This window comes from Rutilus rutilus, assembly GCF_951802725.1.
Source record: "Rutilus rutilus genome assembly, chromosome: 5".
NCBI classification, from domain to species: domain Eukaryota; kingdom Metazoa; phylum Chordata; class Actinopteri; order Cypriniformes; family Leuciscidae; genus Rutilus; species Rutilus rutilus.
Window position 1 is genome coordinate 39480746 of NC_140213.1, and position 16119 is coordinate 39496864.

Sequence of the window (16119 nt, forward strand, 5' to 3'; positions counted from 1 at the left end):
TCATAGATAAATACACACAAGCGGTGCTGGTGAACTTACTTTTAAAACTAAACTTACATTATTACTTCTTTAGTCTTTTTTTGTCAGCAAACAAATAGATTAGCCCAAATCATTTCTAATATAAACCATTACATTAAAATAATAGATGTTATACATTTAGTGCAAACTATGATGAAATAAAGACAAAGTAGAGATTTAATTATTATACTTGTTACTTCTATAAAAGTTATTATGTTACATATACTACTTTTAATGAAAAAGGGAGACGTTTTCAATTGCATTTGTTTAAATCTAAAAAGCATTACTTGTTACTTTAAAAGAAACTGATCACAAGTCATGCTTTTTCTATTTAATCTTTTTACTAACAAATGCAACTGAAAATCTCTTCATTCCCCATATAGTCATCATGTAACAGTGTGAAAGAGTAATGTAAAAGTGCTTTAATAAATTAAAAGTGTAAAGTCACTTTAAGGAGTATCACAATGCAACACGTTAACTAAAAGTAACGTGAACATGCTGCATTACTGTCTTACTCCCTAAGGTGTCGATTTACTTTAAATTAAGTTTTACAAAATCACTCGTAACCAAGAGTGTAAAAGAGTGCGGCACATGACAACATTATGGGACATGTTGTTCATTGAATTTGTCAGGAAATAAATTCAATTTAATTAAAAACATTCTAAATTTGATGTTGTAGTGTTAAAGTAACACTTAGCCGGTCATTTAATTACGTAACTTATGTTGCTTATGTTACTGTCAATAACAGAAGGTATAAAACAAAACTGAATGAGTGTGATAGACTTGGACTTTAGCGTCCTGGTCCTAACTAATTACGGATTGACTACGTCAGTACCAATGTGTAAAGTATTGCGTTTTACACTTTGCCTCAAGGTATTATGGTGCAAATATATGGAATTGGATTTTAATGATCGAGCTATATCCAGATAGAAAAAAAAAGAAAAGAAAAAAAGAATCGACAGCCTGGTCCCTTGTCCCTGTCCATCACTTCAGAACAGGCCAAACTTTACATTTTTAACATCTGTCCATCCACCCATCCATCTATCCATCCATCAACACCAAGGCCCCACTGTACACAACCCCCACGCCCCGCGATCTCCAATTCTCTTTCTTTCCGCTCCCTCTCTCTGCCTCTCCTGGAGCAAGTCGGGCCCTGTTTGATGGTGACATGAAGCATTTATTAGGCGAGAGAAGCTGAGCAGGAAAGAGAGAATAAAGAAGAATTGAGTGCACGAGTGTGTGGATGGTTAATAATTTCTGCGGACTTCTCTTGGTCCTGGATTTTTATTTTATTTATTTTTTTGTATTGCAGTAGCTGAAAGAGACTCCCTTTCCCATCATTTTCAATCACAACAACATAGATACGCACCTATCAGAGCGGCCCACATCGTACACACACGCGCGCGCGCGTCTGAGTGCCAGCAGATGGATGATTAAATACACGCTGTGGCTGTAGCATGGAGAACTTTACCTGGGGACTAAGCCGACGAGATATAACATAAGGTTAACTGATTTGGTTTGGATATGGCGAGCGTTTTGACACAGTTTGAGTAAATTCTGCCTCTCTGGCAGTGCTCTAACACAAACACACACGTCAGCTGCTCTGAAATGCAGGTCCGCCACACATGTGCTGCCACAGAGGTGGATGACTTGGTTCTACACACCTCCTTTAATGTGGCCAGAGTCATCTCTCCTGACACAACAATAGTGGTCGACCGTTACTGATTATTTGATGGGAGATACTGATGCCGATAGAGAGCAGGGTGGCCGATGGGCGATATAAAGCCGATATATTTTTTCTTTTTATTTATTTAACTTAACATTTAAAAATAATTATAAATAAATAATTTGAAAATTAATTACAAATAAATCTGCAAAACAAAGACTTCTAATTCTGTAATCCTATTACAAAGACAAGGAAATACTCATTTTACATACAGCATACAGTGAAAATGACGAGTGGTCAACTGGATATAGCTTGGCATTGGTAGAAATCAAGGGTTTAAAGTTCAGTGAAGATGAACTCTCGTCCTGACCGTATTCAATTCGCACGGACCGACTATCACACACAGTGTATACGCGTTCTCAACAAAGTCTGCAAGGTTTGTGAAATTAAATGTTTATTAGATATTCAAAGATTTGTTAAAATGATACAAATGCATATTTGCTGAATGCTGACGGTAAATGCGAAAGTATTATAATGTTTGCCTTTTTATTACCAACAATATAAACGCAAACACTATAATTTTTGATTCCGTTTACTTTGTTTAACAGTTCTATGTAATAACGTCAAAATAAAAGTCCTGCTACGGAAACATCAGCAACACAGAAAAACGTATTGGCAGATATTTTAAAAAATACCAAATATTGGCCAATCTATCGGCCATGGCGATGTATCGTACGACTACTACACAACACTCCCAGATAAGTACCAGAAAACTCTCACATACTCAAGCAAACCATCTAAAGCACAGATTTTTTAGGGAAAGTTACTACTTCGGGAATAACAAGCATGTCAGAGCTGGTGCAGTGGGTGATGCAAACAGTGATGCAGGTCCGAGTCTGATTCATCCCGTTTCTTACACCACCTTCTCTCATTACAACTCTTTGTTGACAAAAAAGGGCCATTCATTATCGGTAACTGCTGCACCATAACTTGTATATTACTTGTATGAATAATACAGTTTAATATGTCTAGTTAGGCAGATGGGTGAGAAGTGAGGTGAGATGAGGTGAACAGAGAGAAGGCGAGAGTAATAATCACTCTTTGCCTTCTTCAGTTCCTCTGGGAACTTCTTGAATACAGGAGCAGCCCTCCAAAAAAAGCACACATGCAAACTGAACTGCACACAATGGAAAAACCTGACTTTTAACCAACAAATGAACACATCGTAGAAGAACGGCTGTTTTGTAAATGTCATTATTACGCTTTTTTCCAGTGTCCCCTCCCCTTTATTCTCCCTTTGTGAGCGTATGTGTGTGCGAGCGCTCTCGAATGGAGAGCGACTTTAATTGTTTCTTCAGCATAGCCCCGCTGTTTGCACGGGTTATTATCCCCGACTTTGCGGGAGGGGAGGGGGGGGCTTGCTGTTTGACGGGGAATTAAATGAAGAAAAATAAGGAAAAACACATCTGACTCCAGGATCAAGGGCTCGTCTTTCTCTGGGGTCAGGCGGGCTAGCAGAACTGAGAGTCTTTTACAATGAGGGGCTAATTCTGTCTAAGCCAAAAAGGCTTCTATGCTAGGCTCCAGACTAGCCTCAGGATAAAGCGAGGAAGCTTCACGCCTTAAAATCAATTTATCAAGGCATTACTAACCCAACACAGAGACCTGTGGTTCGCACACATAATCTGTCCGTGACGAAAAAGCAGACTGACAAGCACCGCTTCACTATTGTTAGTCCTGTCTGTATTTTTAAAACTAGTTACTTTAATTGATAAGTGAAGGGTCGCAGTAGTCTTTTATCATTCTGCCAAATCAATTACGCCTCTTTAGTCACCGACGTAATTGTCTGGAAGATCTGAAACAGGGTTCAGCCAGACGTTTTGACATCGGATAAACTCTGCAAATTACTCAAAAGTTCAGTTTCGCAGAGTCAAACTCCATGTGTTTGAAAGGGCAAGGCTGCTCAACTCTGCAAGCATGTCTTTGTTTTAGCGGTTTTGTTCTTGCTGCTAGAAAACTTTTTTAGGCCTTGTGAAATCGATAGGTTCTGCTCTGGAGAGAGCCACGAGCGTTCAAGAGATTTCTCTGTGCGTGGGCACATGCATACGTACACACACACACACCGGAACATTTCACCTCCAGCTATACCAGTCCTTCACTGGTCTCGGACGGCTCCCCGAGCGCTTTGCCATAGGAGGCCAGATGACCTGGTGAGGGGTCAGAGGGGACTCTGGGGGGGCGCAGCAGGGGTCAAACCAGCACCAGTACTCCTCATTAATGACCTCTGCAGCCTTTCAATCACCACCCTCAAAAAGCTCAGACCAGGGCCCGAAGACTGTCCAGCAGGGAGACAGGCCAATAAATATATGCATCAGCCAGGTGTAGAGAGTGGGCTTAATTGCCCCCTTTCCTTATGTTTAATGTACAGCCCAGTGAGACGGGCAGGGTCGTAGAGCAGACACTCGGAGAGGAGAAAAAGAAGAGAGGAGAGCGTTAATGCATCTTTTAATATCAGGAAAAGCCAATTACCCACAGACAAACACTTCTAACTTTTGACATAGTCGGTTAGATTAACATTTAATGTTTTTGAAAGAAATCTCTTTTGTCCAACCAGGCTGCATTTATTTAATCAAAAATCTAGGAAAACAGTATTATTCAAAAAAACTGTTTCCTATTTTATTGTATTATATTTTAAAACGGTTTATTCCTGTAATGGCAACGCAGCCATTGCTCCAGTCTTCAGTGTCACATGATCCTTCAGAGATCATTCACATAAGCTGATTTGTTGCTCAAAAAAACACTTATTATCAATGTTAAAAAAAAAAATGTTGGGAATGGTGATACATTTCTTTCAGAATTCTTTGATAGAAATAAAAAGTTTAAAAGAACAGCATTTATTTGAAAAAAAAAAAATCTTTTGTAACATTATAAATGTCTTTACTGTCACATTTAATTTATTGAATGCATCCTTGCGGAGTAAAAGTACTAAACTGATTTTAAATTTAGTTTGCCTTACTATGTGAAACGTCGCTCAAATTCCTATTCTAGGTCACCAAACTTAATTTCGTAAATGTAAAATAATACTTTCAAGATGTACCGCAACATGCTTTCTAGACTAAAGTCTCTGACGCTCTCGGTGGACTAAGTGAAAATGGCTGCCATGTTTAATCTACATGGGTACGAGCAGCTTTGAGAGACACTTTCTCTGCGCGTTGTTCCAGCACGTTTTAATCTGCCCTCTGCAGCAGCCCAATCCGGGTTCCAGAGCGCAGCATCTTAGAGCGGCCGCGATCCTCCGGGAAGGCCTGACAGGGGAGCCTTGGCTGGCAGGCTTGGTGGGGAAGGAAGAGGGGGGCGCAGGGAATGCCAACCACACAAACAGAATTAATAACAGCGAGCGTCAGAGCGACGCCTTCTCTTTAGAAGTGAAGCGTGGCATGGAGCGGGTCCGCAGCGAGCTCCGGTTCCGGGCCACTGAGCCCAGGCCTTCTGATAAAGCATGTGGCTAAGCCGGTACAATGGCAGAGCCTACGAATGAGCTCTTACATTAAGACAGATTCTTCCCCACAAAACTAGCAGGCAGGCTGCTGATAAGGAGTTGTCATTGGCAGACACACTGCCCACCAGGGAGAAACCCACATCCAAACCCATCCGCCTTTTCCTCCCATCACAGACCAGACGAATTACGCCACGATCTCCACACCAATAGGTGTCACTGCTTCAAGATAGAGCAAGGTACAACTATTGGACTTAAAAAGAATGTTAAAAAGCGGAAGAAAAAACGCTTTGCCTCTTAATATCATGATACCAGTTGCATCAACATCCAAATACAGCCATTAAAAGAGACCTCAGCTGCTGTCAAACTGTGCGCAATTACATTTTTTTTTCCAGGTTTTGATGAAATACTTTTAGAGTTGTTTAACTAATTGTTCATGCTGTGAAGTCAATGAAAACAAAAAAGAAAGCAAGAGCATAAAAATCAATTTTGTGGTTCATCTCCCATTACTTCAAAATCACACCCTCTAACGGTCAACACACAGACACTCAACATAAATACTTCATTTTCTATCCTCACATAAACTGCCTGGAACTGAAACAAACACCTTCTCAACGTCAGAAGATTATTTTAATATTTTAAAAACAAAAACAATACAAAAAAAAAAAATCACTAAAAGAATGCTTGGTTAAACACAGATTTGGGAAAATCCACGTTTCAGTCACTACAATAGAAAAGTGAATGGACATAATGACTAAAAAAATAAATGCAATCTATTATTCTCTACGAACCATCATTTTGAAAATGTGCACCAGATGCAATAGAGTGATAAGGTGCAAAAGAAAACAACAACAACAACAAAACAGCTTAAAGCCTGAAATGAAAAACACAAATGCGGGATGCATAAGAACGCTGGGGGGGGGTTCTCGTTCCCTGATCTCTTCATTTGTGGCTCTGCAGCCCTATGGTAACTCACTTCAACATTTTACAACAGCCCACTGACCAATGAAACTTCCACACCGTTGCCAAAAGCCTAGGTGACATAAAAAAAAGCCATTTAATGTTAAAACCAGATGGTTCCAGAAAGGAAGGAGAGCAAAGAAATGAGATCTGTGCCGTTACACAAACACACACCAAAAAAAAAAAAAAAGATCAACACAGCACATTACAGCTTCATTGTCTCTTTTCTTATTCTCAAACATGTAACACAGTTCTTCCGGAAGATGACAGTTTCAAATGAAATCACACAACAGAAAGTCCGAAAAACACGCAACTTCAAATCTTTGATAAGAAAACTACAAAATGACTAGAACATTTAATTACAATTTTATTTGCTATCTAGTTGTCCCTGCAAAAATCCATGTATGAAAATCTCTTCCTTCCCACAGTCCCTCACAGCACATCTGAAAACGTACATTCAAAACAGCGAGCAATACACAATTCCCAATGAAAACATATGCATATTCTACAGCAAGATCTGAATGCATTCCTGAAAGACTTTTTTTTTTTTTTACATTTCCTCAACCCATCCACACATACCCCTGATGTCAGTGGGCAGAGAGGGGAATAATGCCATTAGATTTCATTCTCAGCAAGCTTCAGACAAGCACTGCTCAAACGTTTTCTCCCTTTCTCAGAATAAAAGGTCCAATCTGATTCGACTGACTGTAAACAACAGTGAAAAAATGGAAATAAGTGCCCTCTCTGTCTCCCTTCCTGTCGTGTGCATTCATCCCCCTCTTAATGTCCTGCAAATGAAGGGGATTTATTAATGTGTAATTAAGTAATAATCATCGCTACATAATGCATGAAACACTCAAGGGGACGGTGGAGATATGAAACAGGAATGCCACAGCTGAACACTCAGTGCATAGACACACATTAAAAAGGGATTAATTGGGAGAAATAATATTTTGATAAGCGCAGCTCCCTCTCCCCCTCTGACGAACGCTCGCTGTCTTTTTCCTCTCTAAATAATCTCTCTCTCGCTCTTGCGTGAGCGAGTAACACTGGCAATCACAGTTTCTAATGTAATGCGATGTGATGTTGAGAGCACGACTTCTTTTACTGGGAAATAATCCCCCGGTCTAACGTGTCTAACAATGGGCAACGGTTTCTCGAGGAACCCCCCCTCTCTATGTGCCTGCATATGTTTCCGACAGCCGTAACACCTGCAGATTTGCACATATCAAAGCAGAAATTAATGACAAACAAGCTTAACCTCTGCATGAGCGAGCCAATACACTAGACACCGGGACATAAAACATGAATGATTTTGTGCATACCACACTCAGACATATTGTTGGTGCCCTTCTAATCTCAGTGCATAGCAATCAAAGCTAAAGGTGCTGGGCTGAGATAGGGACAGAGCGAGCCTTGGTTACATATTTAATTGGCCTCTGATTGACGTGCATCGCTGAGTCAATACAATCACTGTTTACCCCCCAAACCTCTGTGCTGCAGCAGGCCAATGCATACTTGATAGAAAACTGCAATAGTGTGATTGTTGCAATACAACCAAACAAATTGCCTTGGGGCAACAAAATAAATAAATAAAATAAAAAATATCAGTTAATGCTTGTGGGGAAGATGATTCATATTCAAATACAATATTTCTCTATCACCGCGCATGTGAAAAATAAAAGCTTGTCAAAATAAAGATTACGTTATTGATTACAGGGTCAAAGGCTGCTCTCTCTCCAAAACAACTCGACAACATTGTTTAGGACTGATCTGCACGCAGGCTCTGTCAGTGTTAAATATATATGACAATAACTTATTCTTATTTTCACTTTAACGGCCATGAATATTACCCACTTACGCTCTGCGTAAACTTATGACCGTGTTTTTTTTCTCTCCTGATGAACCTCTGCAGATTGCGGCCGTTAATTAAAACAAAAAACTGGTTATTATTTGGGGGAGGGGGTACTAATATGGGCCACATGGCCACCCGAAAGCCCATCTGGTTTCTATTGGGGTGAGGGTGCCAAGTGATATCTCGACCGGCAGCACAATATCTGCCACACATAGCTGATGGACATGGCAAAATAGCAGCAGGCCTTATTGCTCCTAAATTCACCTGCCTGTGAGTGTTGAGTCTTGTAGGAGGGGCGTGAATAAGATGAGACTGTGTTTGACTGATTCTGCCATGTCAAAGTCACAACCAGAAATAAACTGAGACAATAAACAGCAAAGAAAGGGGGAAAAAAACACCAAGCTGAGATCTATAGAGAATCAGATTCCATTCACAATACCACTACAGACTGAGAAGGGGGTGTCTAAAATGATTTTCACAGAGAGGACAAAATTGGAATATGTTGAACTAACTGTCTATTTTATTATCAGTAGTAGTATTCATAAAAATTCATATTTTTACATTTAACAAATATTATTTATACATTTATTTAAAAAAATTAAAAAAAGCATTACATTATAATGCTTATGACTATTGTTTAATTCTAAAAATAAATATAATTGAATACACATTAATCCAATTCATAAATACTACTAACATTATTAAGCCTAAAACAAACTCGAGCACTATTTCTACAGCACCGTTCCTATAAGAGGTACTTGCACTGCCAACCACAAGACCTGCTGGCACCTGGCATCAAAATGTTAAAGTTTCATTTTTCTACGTGGGGGAAAAAAAGCACACTTAAAGTCTATAAACAAAATGTCACTGTTAAAAGCAAAAACATTAAATCAGTGACTTTCACAATCCCCGCCAGTTTTACTCATGAAATCTCATTGGCCATGTGAGTCGTTCCCTCTCGTAAAACGCTTACCTTTAACGGAGCGCGGTTTGGCCTGCTTGCGTCTAGACATCTCCGTGTTAAGGGCAATATTTTACTTTCTTTAAAACTGATGTCTTGTCCTCTCCGAGAAATATTGACAGGTCACGCGCTGATACTTGGGAGATTTCTTCACTTTGCCTGTTGCAATGCGGCAACTTCGGTCTCGCTAGTCCAGAAGCGTTCAAAGGAAGAGAGAGTACGGCAGAGGAAATGGATATTCCAATGATTAAACTTCTCCAACCTGTAGATTTAACGGATAACTTGCGGCTTTTCCCGTGCTCGAGAAGCGAACGCTCTTTTGTTCCTCCGTAACGGCAGACGCTGACGATGGAGCGGGCACGCGCGCTCAGAGTTTCAAGAAGCGGAGCGTGCCCAAATTACACCTGATCAGAAGCGAGAGGTGCCAATACTTGCCGATAATATGGTAAACCCACTTCGAGGATGTTTCGGAATTGATTCGCAATGTTTTTCCTCCTTTTAGCAGTTGTCGCAACTGTCTCTTTTCGTTGTGATCCCGCCGAACCGCCCTCCTTCGCTGTTATTTTTCCGAAGGTGCCACTCTCAATGGCATTTTACGCAGCATTTTTACCTGAGGGGATTTTTCTTCTTTTTGTTTATCGTCCTAAAAACCGTAAATATTTCTAGTCGCTAGCCTCTCTCTCCCTTTTTCTTTGTCCTGACTCTGGTCTTCCCTCCGCCTCCCGATCCGACTGCTGGCGGGGCTGCAGCGCAGACACACATAATAAAGCCAGGCTTGGCTGGAAATGTAGCCGTGTCCCAGCAGGAGGATGTGAGAGTAGGGTCCCGGCGGGGGAGCGCTCTGATCCCGCAGGGAGCTCCGCACAGCCTGGGTTGAGCAGACAGAGAGAGCCAACAGCACCAAACCATGGTCAGCCATGGAAACTACAGCTTAACTTGGAGCACGGATCGGGGCCAAAACACGGAGCTTCGAGGAAACTCTGCAGCGTGCAAGAAAAAAGACGGACTGGATTCGCTTTTAGCGCTCCATGTACTCGTGCCATCGTCTCGGGTTCACTCCAGCGTTTAACTGTCGATTGGATACGATTACATTTTGACTATTTGTGGGGCTTGTTTTGAACATTTAACAGTCCTACGTCGTCTTTGAAAACGTTTATCTGCGTTTAAAAGGGCAAGATTTAGGATTTAAAGAGATAGTTCGGTTCAATCAAAATGAAAACAGTGTCATCATTTACTCACCCTCACGTTGTTCCAAACCCGTTTGACTTTCTTTCTTCTGTGGAACACAAAAGGAGATGTTAGGCTGTATGTTAAGGTCTGACAGAATCAGTCACCATTCACTTCCAGTGCACCTTTTTTTCCCCCCATACAATGAAAGTGAATGGTGACTGAAGAAATAAAAGTCATACAGGTTTGAATCAACAAGAAGGTGAGTAAATGATGACAGATTTGTAATTGTTAGTGTTAACCTTTGCAACATTACAAATTTTGGAATAATGTTTGGTATTATCAGATGTGTTGTATTTTTACAATTGTTATAACTTTAAACCCCTTTTTCTAGGATTTTTGTTGCATTCTTTTTGGCAGGATTAGGTGTTTTCGACAGTATTTTCATAGCGTTTGTCTGGCCGTCTGCGTGTGCAGAAATAGGATCATTTGTGCAAAAATCAACCTAAGAAATGGTCAAAATCACACGCGGTGCGCCGGAGCTGCTCGGCCGTTGTCATGGATAACATGTTGGGCACCCTGTCTCGGTCAGCGGGATGTCCTGCAGATTGAGCCGGGCACCCCGCGGAGCCACGGAGCGGCCTTTAAAATTGACCCCCCGCGGAGGACCGGGGCCCCTCTTGTCTCGTCTAAGCGCACGCCTGGAGACCGCTTTTAAATGTGCTTCTGGTGTCCCAGAGAGAGAGGCCGCTGACACGAAGGGGCGAAAGCTCACCGCAGTGGTCCCTTTTTCTCTGATAAATTCAAAGGAGGAAAATAGCCCACATTACAAGCTCCTTAAGGGTCAAGGACAGCTGAGACATGAATGGTTTGAAAGAGTGGCATTGTGAAATCACACAGCACACGATTACACCCTCTGTCATCTTTTTACGGATTTGCATTTTTCTTGTGCCACAATGAACAGTGCAGAATAAGACTTACAAGACATGTGGATGAAATTAATTAAGACGCTGGAGAAAAAGAGGTGTGAACGGCAAATGCGGTGGTCCTGCTTGGAATAGACACCGTTGCTATTTTAGGATGATTTTAATGAGTGGCAAATAATTTTCTGAGCTTGGATGGTTGCATGCGCTTCGAAAAATACTGAACGTTTAGAGGAGGGACAAAATCTCACATTGGATATTACAAGGACGGAGGCCTTTGCAACACTTCATTTCACCGCTAACTGAATTCAAACGGTCTCGGTATTGGCTAGTATTTTCCTTCACGCAGCAGGGATGGTGGTAGATTGATGCCCCTACATTATTCATGTGACGATTATTCAAAATTTAGCCATAACTCAACAGCGTTTTGTCCTTTCTCTCATCCGTCTCCTCTCTAACCGTACCTAGGTATGCATCTATTCTTATGCGACTATCATCCATTGGACAGTGCGGCCTCAGAAAGCACCCTTAAACACTCCCCCATTGTACTGTCACAAGCCTGGAGAGTTCATGTTATATTTATGTTGCCTACAGCGGATTCTCTCTGTTCTGTTCTGTTCAGCTGAACTCACGCCAACTCCTCTAGGTCCCCCCTCCACAGACAATGTTACATCTCATTGGCTTTGCCCTAGATAGGCTATTTTTGTATGAAATAATTAGACATAACTGATTTAAATACTGCAAAGCCAACACTCTTTTGTCTCGTTAACAAAGTACAGGAGAGGCACGCTCTTGCAGTGTCATTTATGTCAATCCGCACAAGGAGGCGAAAATACGAATGCGTTCGAAGCTAATGGATCTGAAGCGGGGCCAAAAAAGAAAAGAAAAAAAAGTACAGTTTTATTAGCTTTCCTTCGATTCGGGTTTTACTTTCGGGACCGTGCTACGGTGACCTGACCTGATAGAATCTATTATGGAAGCAAAAAATGGCAGGAAAGCACTGCCAGAAGCTTTTAATTGTCTCAACGTGTACATCAGCAAAATATAGGATTGCTAAAATATGCCACCATACAGCACTAATTGTCCATATAAGGGCAGCGCGGCGCTTAAAACAGCACGTTTTGTTTGTTACAGTGACCCCGGACCCAGACAGCCATGCTGATGCCGAGTGCACACGGGCACACGAGGGAGAGGTGCAGAGCAGGAACGCAGATTGGGGCTGACCGCTCGGCTGCACTTTAATGTACCCTCTACTTCATCAGTCCTGATTAGCCACCATAAAAATCCAGATTGAACATTACATTTTTACTGCTGATTGTCTTCCAAACACTCTCAGGTGTTGGCATGTTAAATGCCAGGGTGTGCATCTGTCCTCGCATCCCATTAGCTTGCTGCAGTGAGACGTCTGACTTGAAAAAGGGGACCCTCTTCAGAAACGAAAGCAATGCAGAACAAATTTCAGGCTTTTAGGCTTACCGCGTCTTGTGCCAAAACCTCAATAACAAGCCCCCCTCCAGCCCCCCGTTTCCCTGGCTCTTGCCCCAGACTTACACAAAGAAACACCAGCTTTATGGACTTAGGGCATTAAAGCATAAAAAACAGCGGACGGAGAACAGGTTCGGAACACATGGCGTCAAACGCGGGGACCCGATCTCACCAGATCTATATATACTGCTAAACGCTTACATTTTTAGGTGCTCGGGCCGTGTTTTCAAAAGGGCACATGAAAGGGCTTAGCGAGAGAGAGAGAGAGAGAGAGAGAGACAGGCAACGGCGACGAGGAGGCCCAAGCAAAAACGCTTTTCTGATGAGCTGCAACAATGCACTCACTCCCACGACATCAGCTCTCTGTTGGGAGTCTCCTCCTAATTTCCTCCATCCATAATAAAAAGAGCTACATTAAACAGTGCCATTAGTGCCAGCAATTTGTTTTATTCTCCACAGAAAGAGAAATGTTATCTGTGGCGGACAAACTTAACCCAATTAAAGCTCATTGTGTATGGGGGCCTTGCTGGGTCTTCAGCTGATGCCTAGGAACGAGGGCAGAGGCAGCCAACATTGGGGAGGGAGAGGGGGGAAAAAGAGAACGATTGGAACACGTCTGGAGAATTAGGGAAAGTAGGAGAGAGACAAATGTGCTTTCAGGAAAAAAGACGGGAAGAGAAATGATGTTTTTGTGCATGTTCCCCCCACATCAAATCCCTCCCAAGATGGTTTGATAGAGGAATACTGCACAAAATGTACACTCAAAACGAAAATGCACGGAGACACCGGCGCTTAAATAAATAGCTGAAGGATTCATGTGAATGTAAAGCATTTGCAATAGAATAACAAGGGCAGGAAGTGCATACAAAGCCACACGTTCTGAGACACTCGTTCATACCTTCACATTTTTGCTGTTAATTGTTGTGATAACACCTCTCGATTACAGGGGTTTAATTATCAACATGTTTGGCTGTTAGACCAAGTACCTGGCACAGATCCTGGTGAAGGGCTCAAGGTTTCTAATGAAGATCTCACTCACAGCAGCATACAGGAGCTCAGTGTGGTGCTGTCCTAACAAAGAAGCACATTGCGTTTAGAGACGACCTGGGTGTCTGTGAATTCTAACACAATAATGCCAAGAATATTCATAGTGATACATTTTGATTGATATCCAGTTGTGCGGGAATGGCAAGTGTGTGTCTCTATAGGGGAAAAAAGGTGATTCTGTGTGATTGCGGAATTACAGTAACAGTAAGTGAATCGCATGTCGTGAGACACAAATGAGGCATGTCTGCACTTCCGTTATAGGGCGAAAGCTGGTCTCAGTCCGTTTGACTGGTAATCCTTTGGTCTCCTATTGCATTTATCAGCTTTAGTGGAGCTGTTTTTTGCTCGCTTACCCAAAAAAGGCCCAATCAACACCTCCCAGCTGGTGAAATGAAGCAGAACCGGGCCTCCATTACTTTGAGACGTGATGGATACTTCACAGCTGCGGTTGAGTGTCTGTGATCAGAGAGTGGAGAGACAAACAGCTGTAAAACATGCCCTACTAAAGACATACACACATTTGCTGACAGTGTGTGCCATTAGGATATACATGCAGTGTATATACATAGATATGAATGTACAGATTCCTACTCAACTACTTTGATTCTCACGCAGGGCCTAATGCTATATGAATCTTAGCACGTGTTTGACGTCGAATTCTGAGAGGAAAAATCCATCCATTTATTGTTTGAGTTGCTCTGAAAAAAAGACAATAAAACGTTAATAAAAGAATTATTTTGACATAATTCTCATTTGAGTGGCATTTACTATTCAACCATGAATTATGTCTTTGAAATATCTAGTCTTATTTGTATATCTGGTTTGTCCTCAAATACAAACATTACGTCGTCTGAATGCAATAACGTCTCGCCCAATTTTAAAGGATGTGCACAAACTAACACAAATGCCGATTCTTATTATTATGAAATTGCACTAGGAACAAGTAGCTACACTCAGCAAGCCTTCGATTTATCTCCCAATGGTTCATTTTGCGTGAGGAAATTATATTTACTGTTATTGAGAGGAAATAAATTCGCGCTAGCAATGTGTTTCAGAGAGCGAAAACAATTTGTAGTGTTCATTTTGTGTTTAAATCGTATTAAATGCTGCATTTCAGTGTTTCTCCTTTCAAATGAAATATAACCAAATATAGCCTTACTCTGAGAAGAAAATCTCTGTAATATAAAAACAAGCGCTGTTTTGAAGTTTGATATACGGAACCCTAAATTAAACATTTAACTGCTGTGTTAAATGTATGTTATGTAGGTCTACAGCGCTCTCTAGTGGTTTAAATGAGCTTACACTCAGATTAGCCTCGTGTTTTACTGCTTCAGTTTTTTTTCTCTGTGGTGATTAAACGGTCTTAAATACTGCAAAAACACAATATTAAATTGTAATATTATCAGGATTCGATTAATCTCCCCTTATTTAAAAGGACAGTTTACCCAGAAATGTAAATTCTGTATTTACTTACCCTCATTTTGTTCCAAATCTGTTTGACGTTCTCACGTGAAATGAGATGTCCGAGGCAAAATAATGATACTGACAAACGTAGTCACCGTTTACTTAACGCTGGATCTTTTCCCGTTTATGGGAACGGCTTTCTAACTATTTATTCAGTTCCACGTAATTGTCAGTTGTGGAATTTACTGTTGACTGATTCATTTTCGCTAAATAAGAGAAGAAGAAAAAAAGTCACGTTTTGGTAAATAATAATTATGATTTATGACAATCGTATAATAATTCTAATTTTTTCCCCCTCATCATTTTTTTTCTTTGTCAAGTTCAATTTATGTTATAATTATTATGACCATTATTTAATAAATTATATAATAAATTATGACTTATATTATTTCACCTTTTTTCTTTTGTCATAATTATGATATACCAAAGCATGACCTTTCTTTTCTTTACGTGGCAGAAATGGGCTTCCGTAATTTTAACTATATCTTTCTGTCCCCCTTTAGATTTATAAATTGACCCTACTTTACACATTTTTCCAAAACATTATTTCCTTCTCATGTCATGTCTTATGTAGGCTAGTAGAAAACTCTTGGTTTCAGGATCAAGGGGAGTCTATCATTAGGATCTATCAATTGTTCAAAGGAGTTCATGAGAGAGGAGTTAATTACATGCCCTCTTAGTTAAATCACCCACTTGAAGACAAACCCATAAGGATTGTGATAAAGTTTTTAACCTTACCATCATAATACCATTTTAATGCCATATTTAAGTCAGACCTGTTTCTATGTATGTTTGTTAAAGAAATAATTCACCAAAAACGTAATCATTATTTACTCACCCTCATGTTGTTCGAAATTGTTATGAAATCTATATTTCTTTCTTCAGTGGAACGCAAAAGGTAAATTTTTTAATAATATCTTGGCCATTTTTTCAAAATAAGTACAGTGAAAGGGGCTATCAAGCTCCACAATAAATAAAAAACACCATAAAAGAAAAGTATTACAAATGTGATCCGTACAAAATGTACAGTATACGTTTTCTGAGCATATGCGAAAAATTGATGTAGAAATTAACGAT

General features: G+C 40.6%; 1 protein-coding gene across 7 annotated transcripts in view; it reads right to left on the reverse strand.

Moving 5' to 3' along the window:
• The window catches only part of znf423 (zinc finger protein 423), a 156348-nt gene extending 144436 nt beyond the window's left edge, over positions 1 to 11912 (reverse strand). For all 7 annotated transcript variants that reach the window (XM_084409330.1, XM_084409327.1, XM_084409325.1 and 4 more), the window contains exon 1: positions 8969 to 11912. In XM_084409330.1, the coding sequence (XP_084265456.1) occupies positions 8969 to 9008 (40 nt within the window). In that variant the 5' untranslated portion in view covers positions 9009 to 11912. The remainder of the gene's footprint in view (positions 1 to 8968) is intronic.
• Positions 11913 to 16119: the final 4207 nt, after the last annotated feature.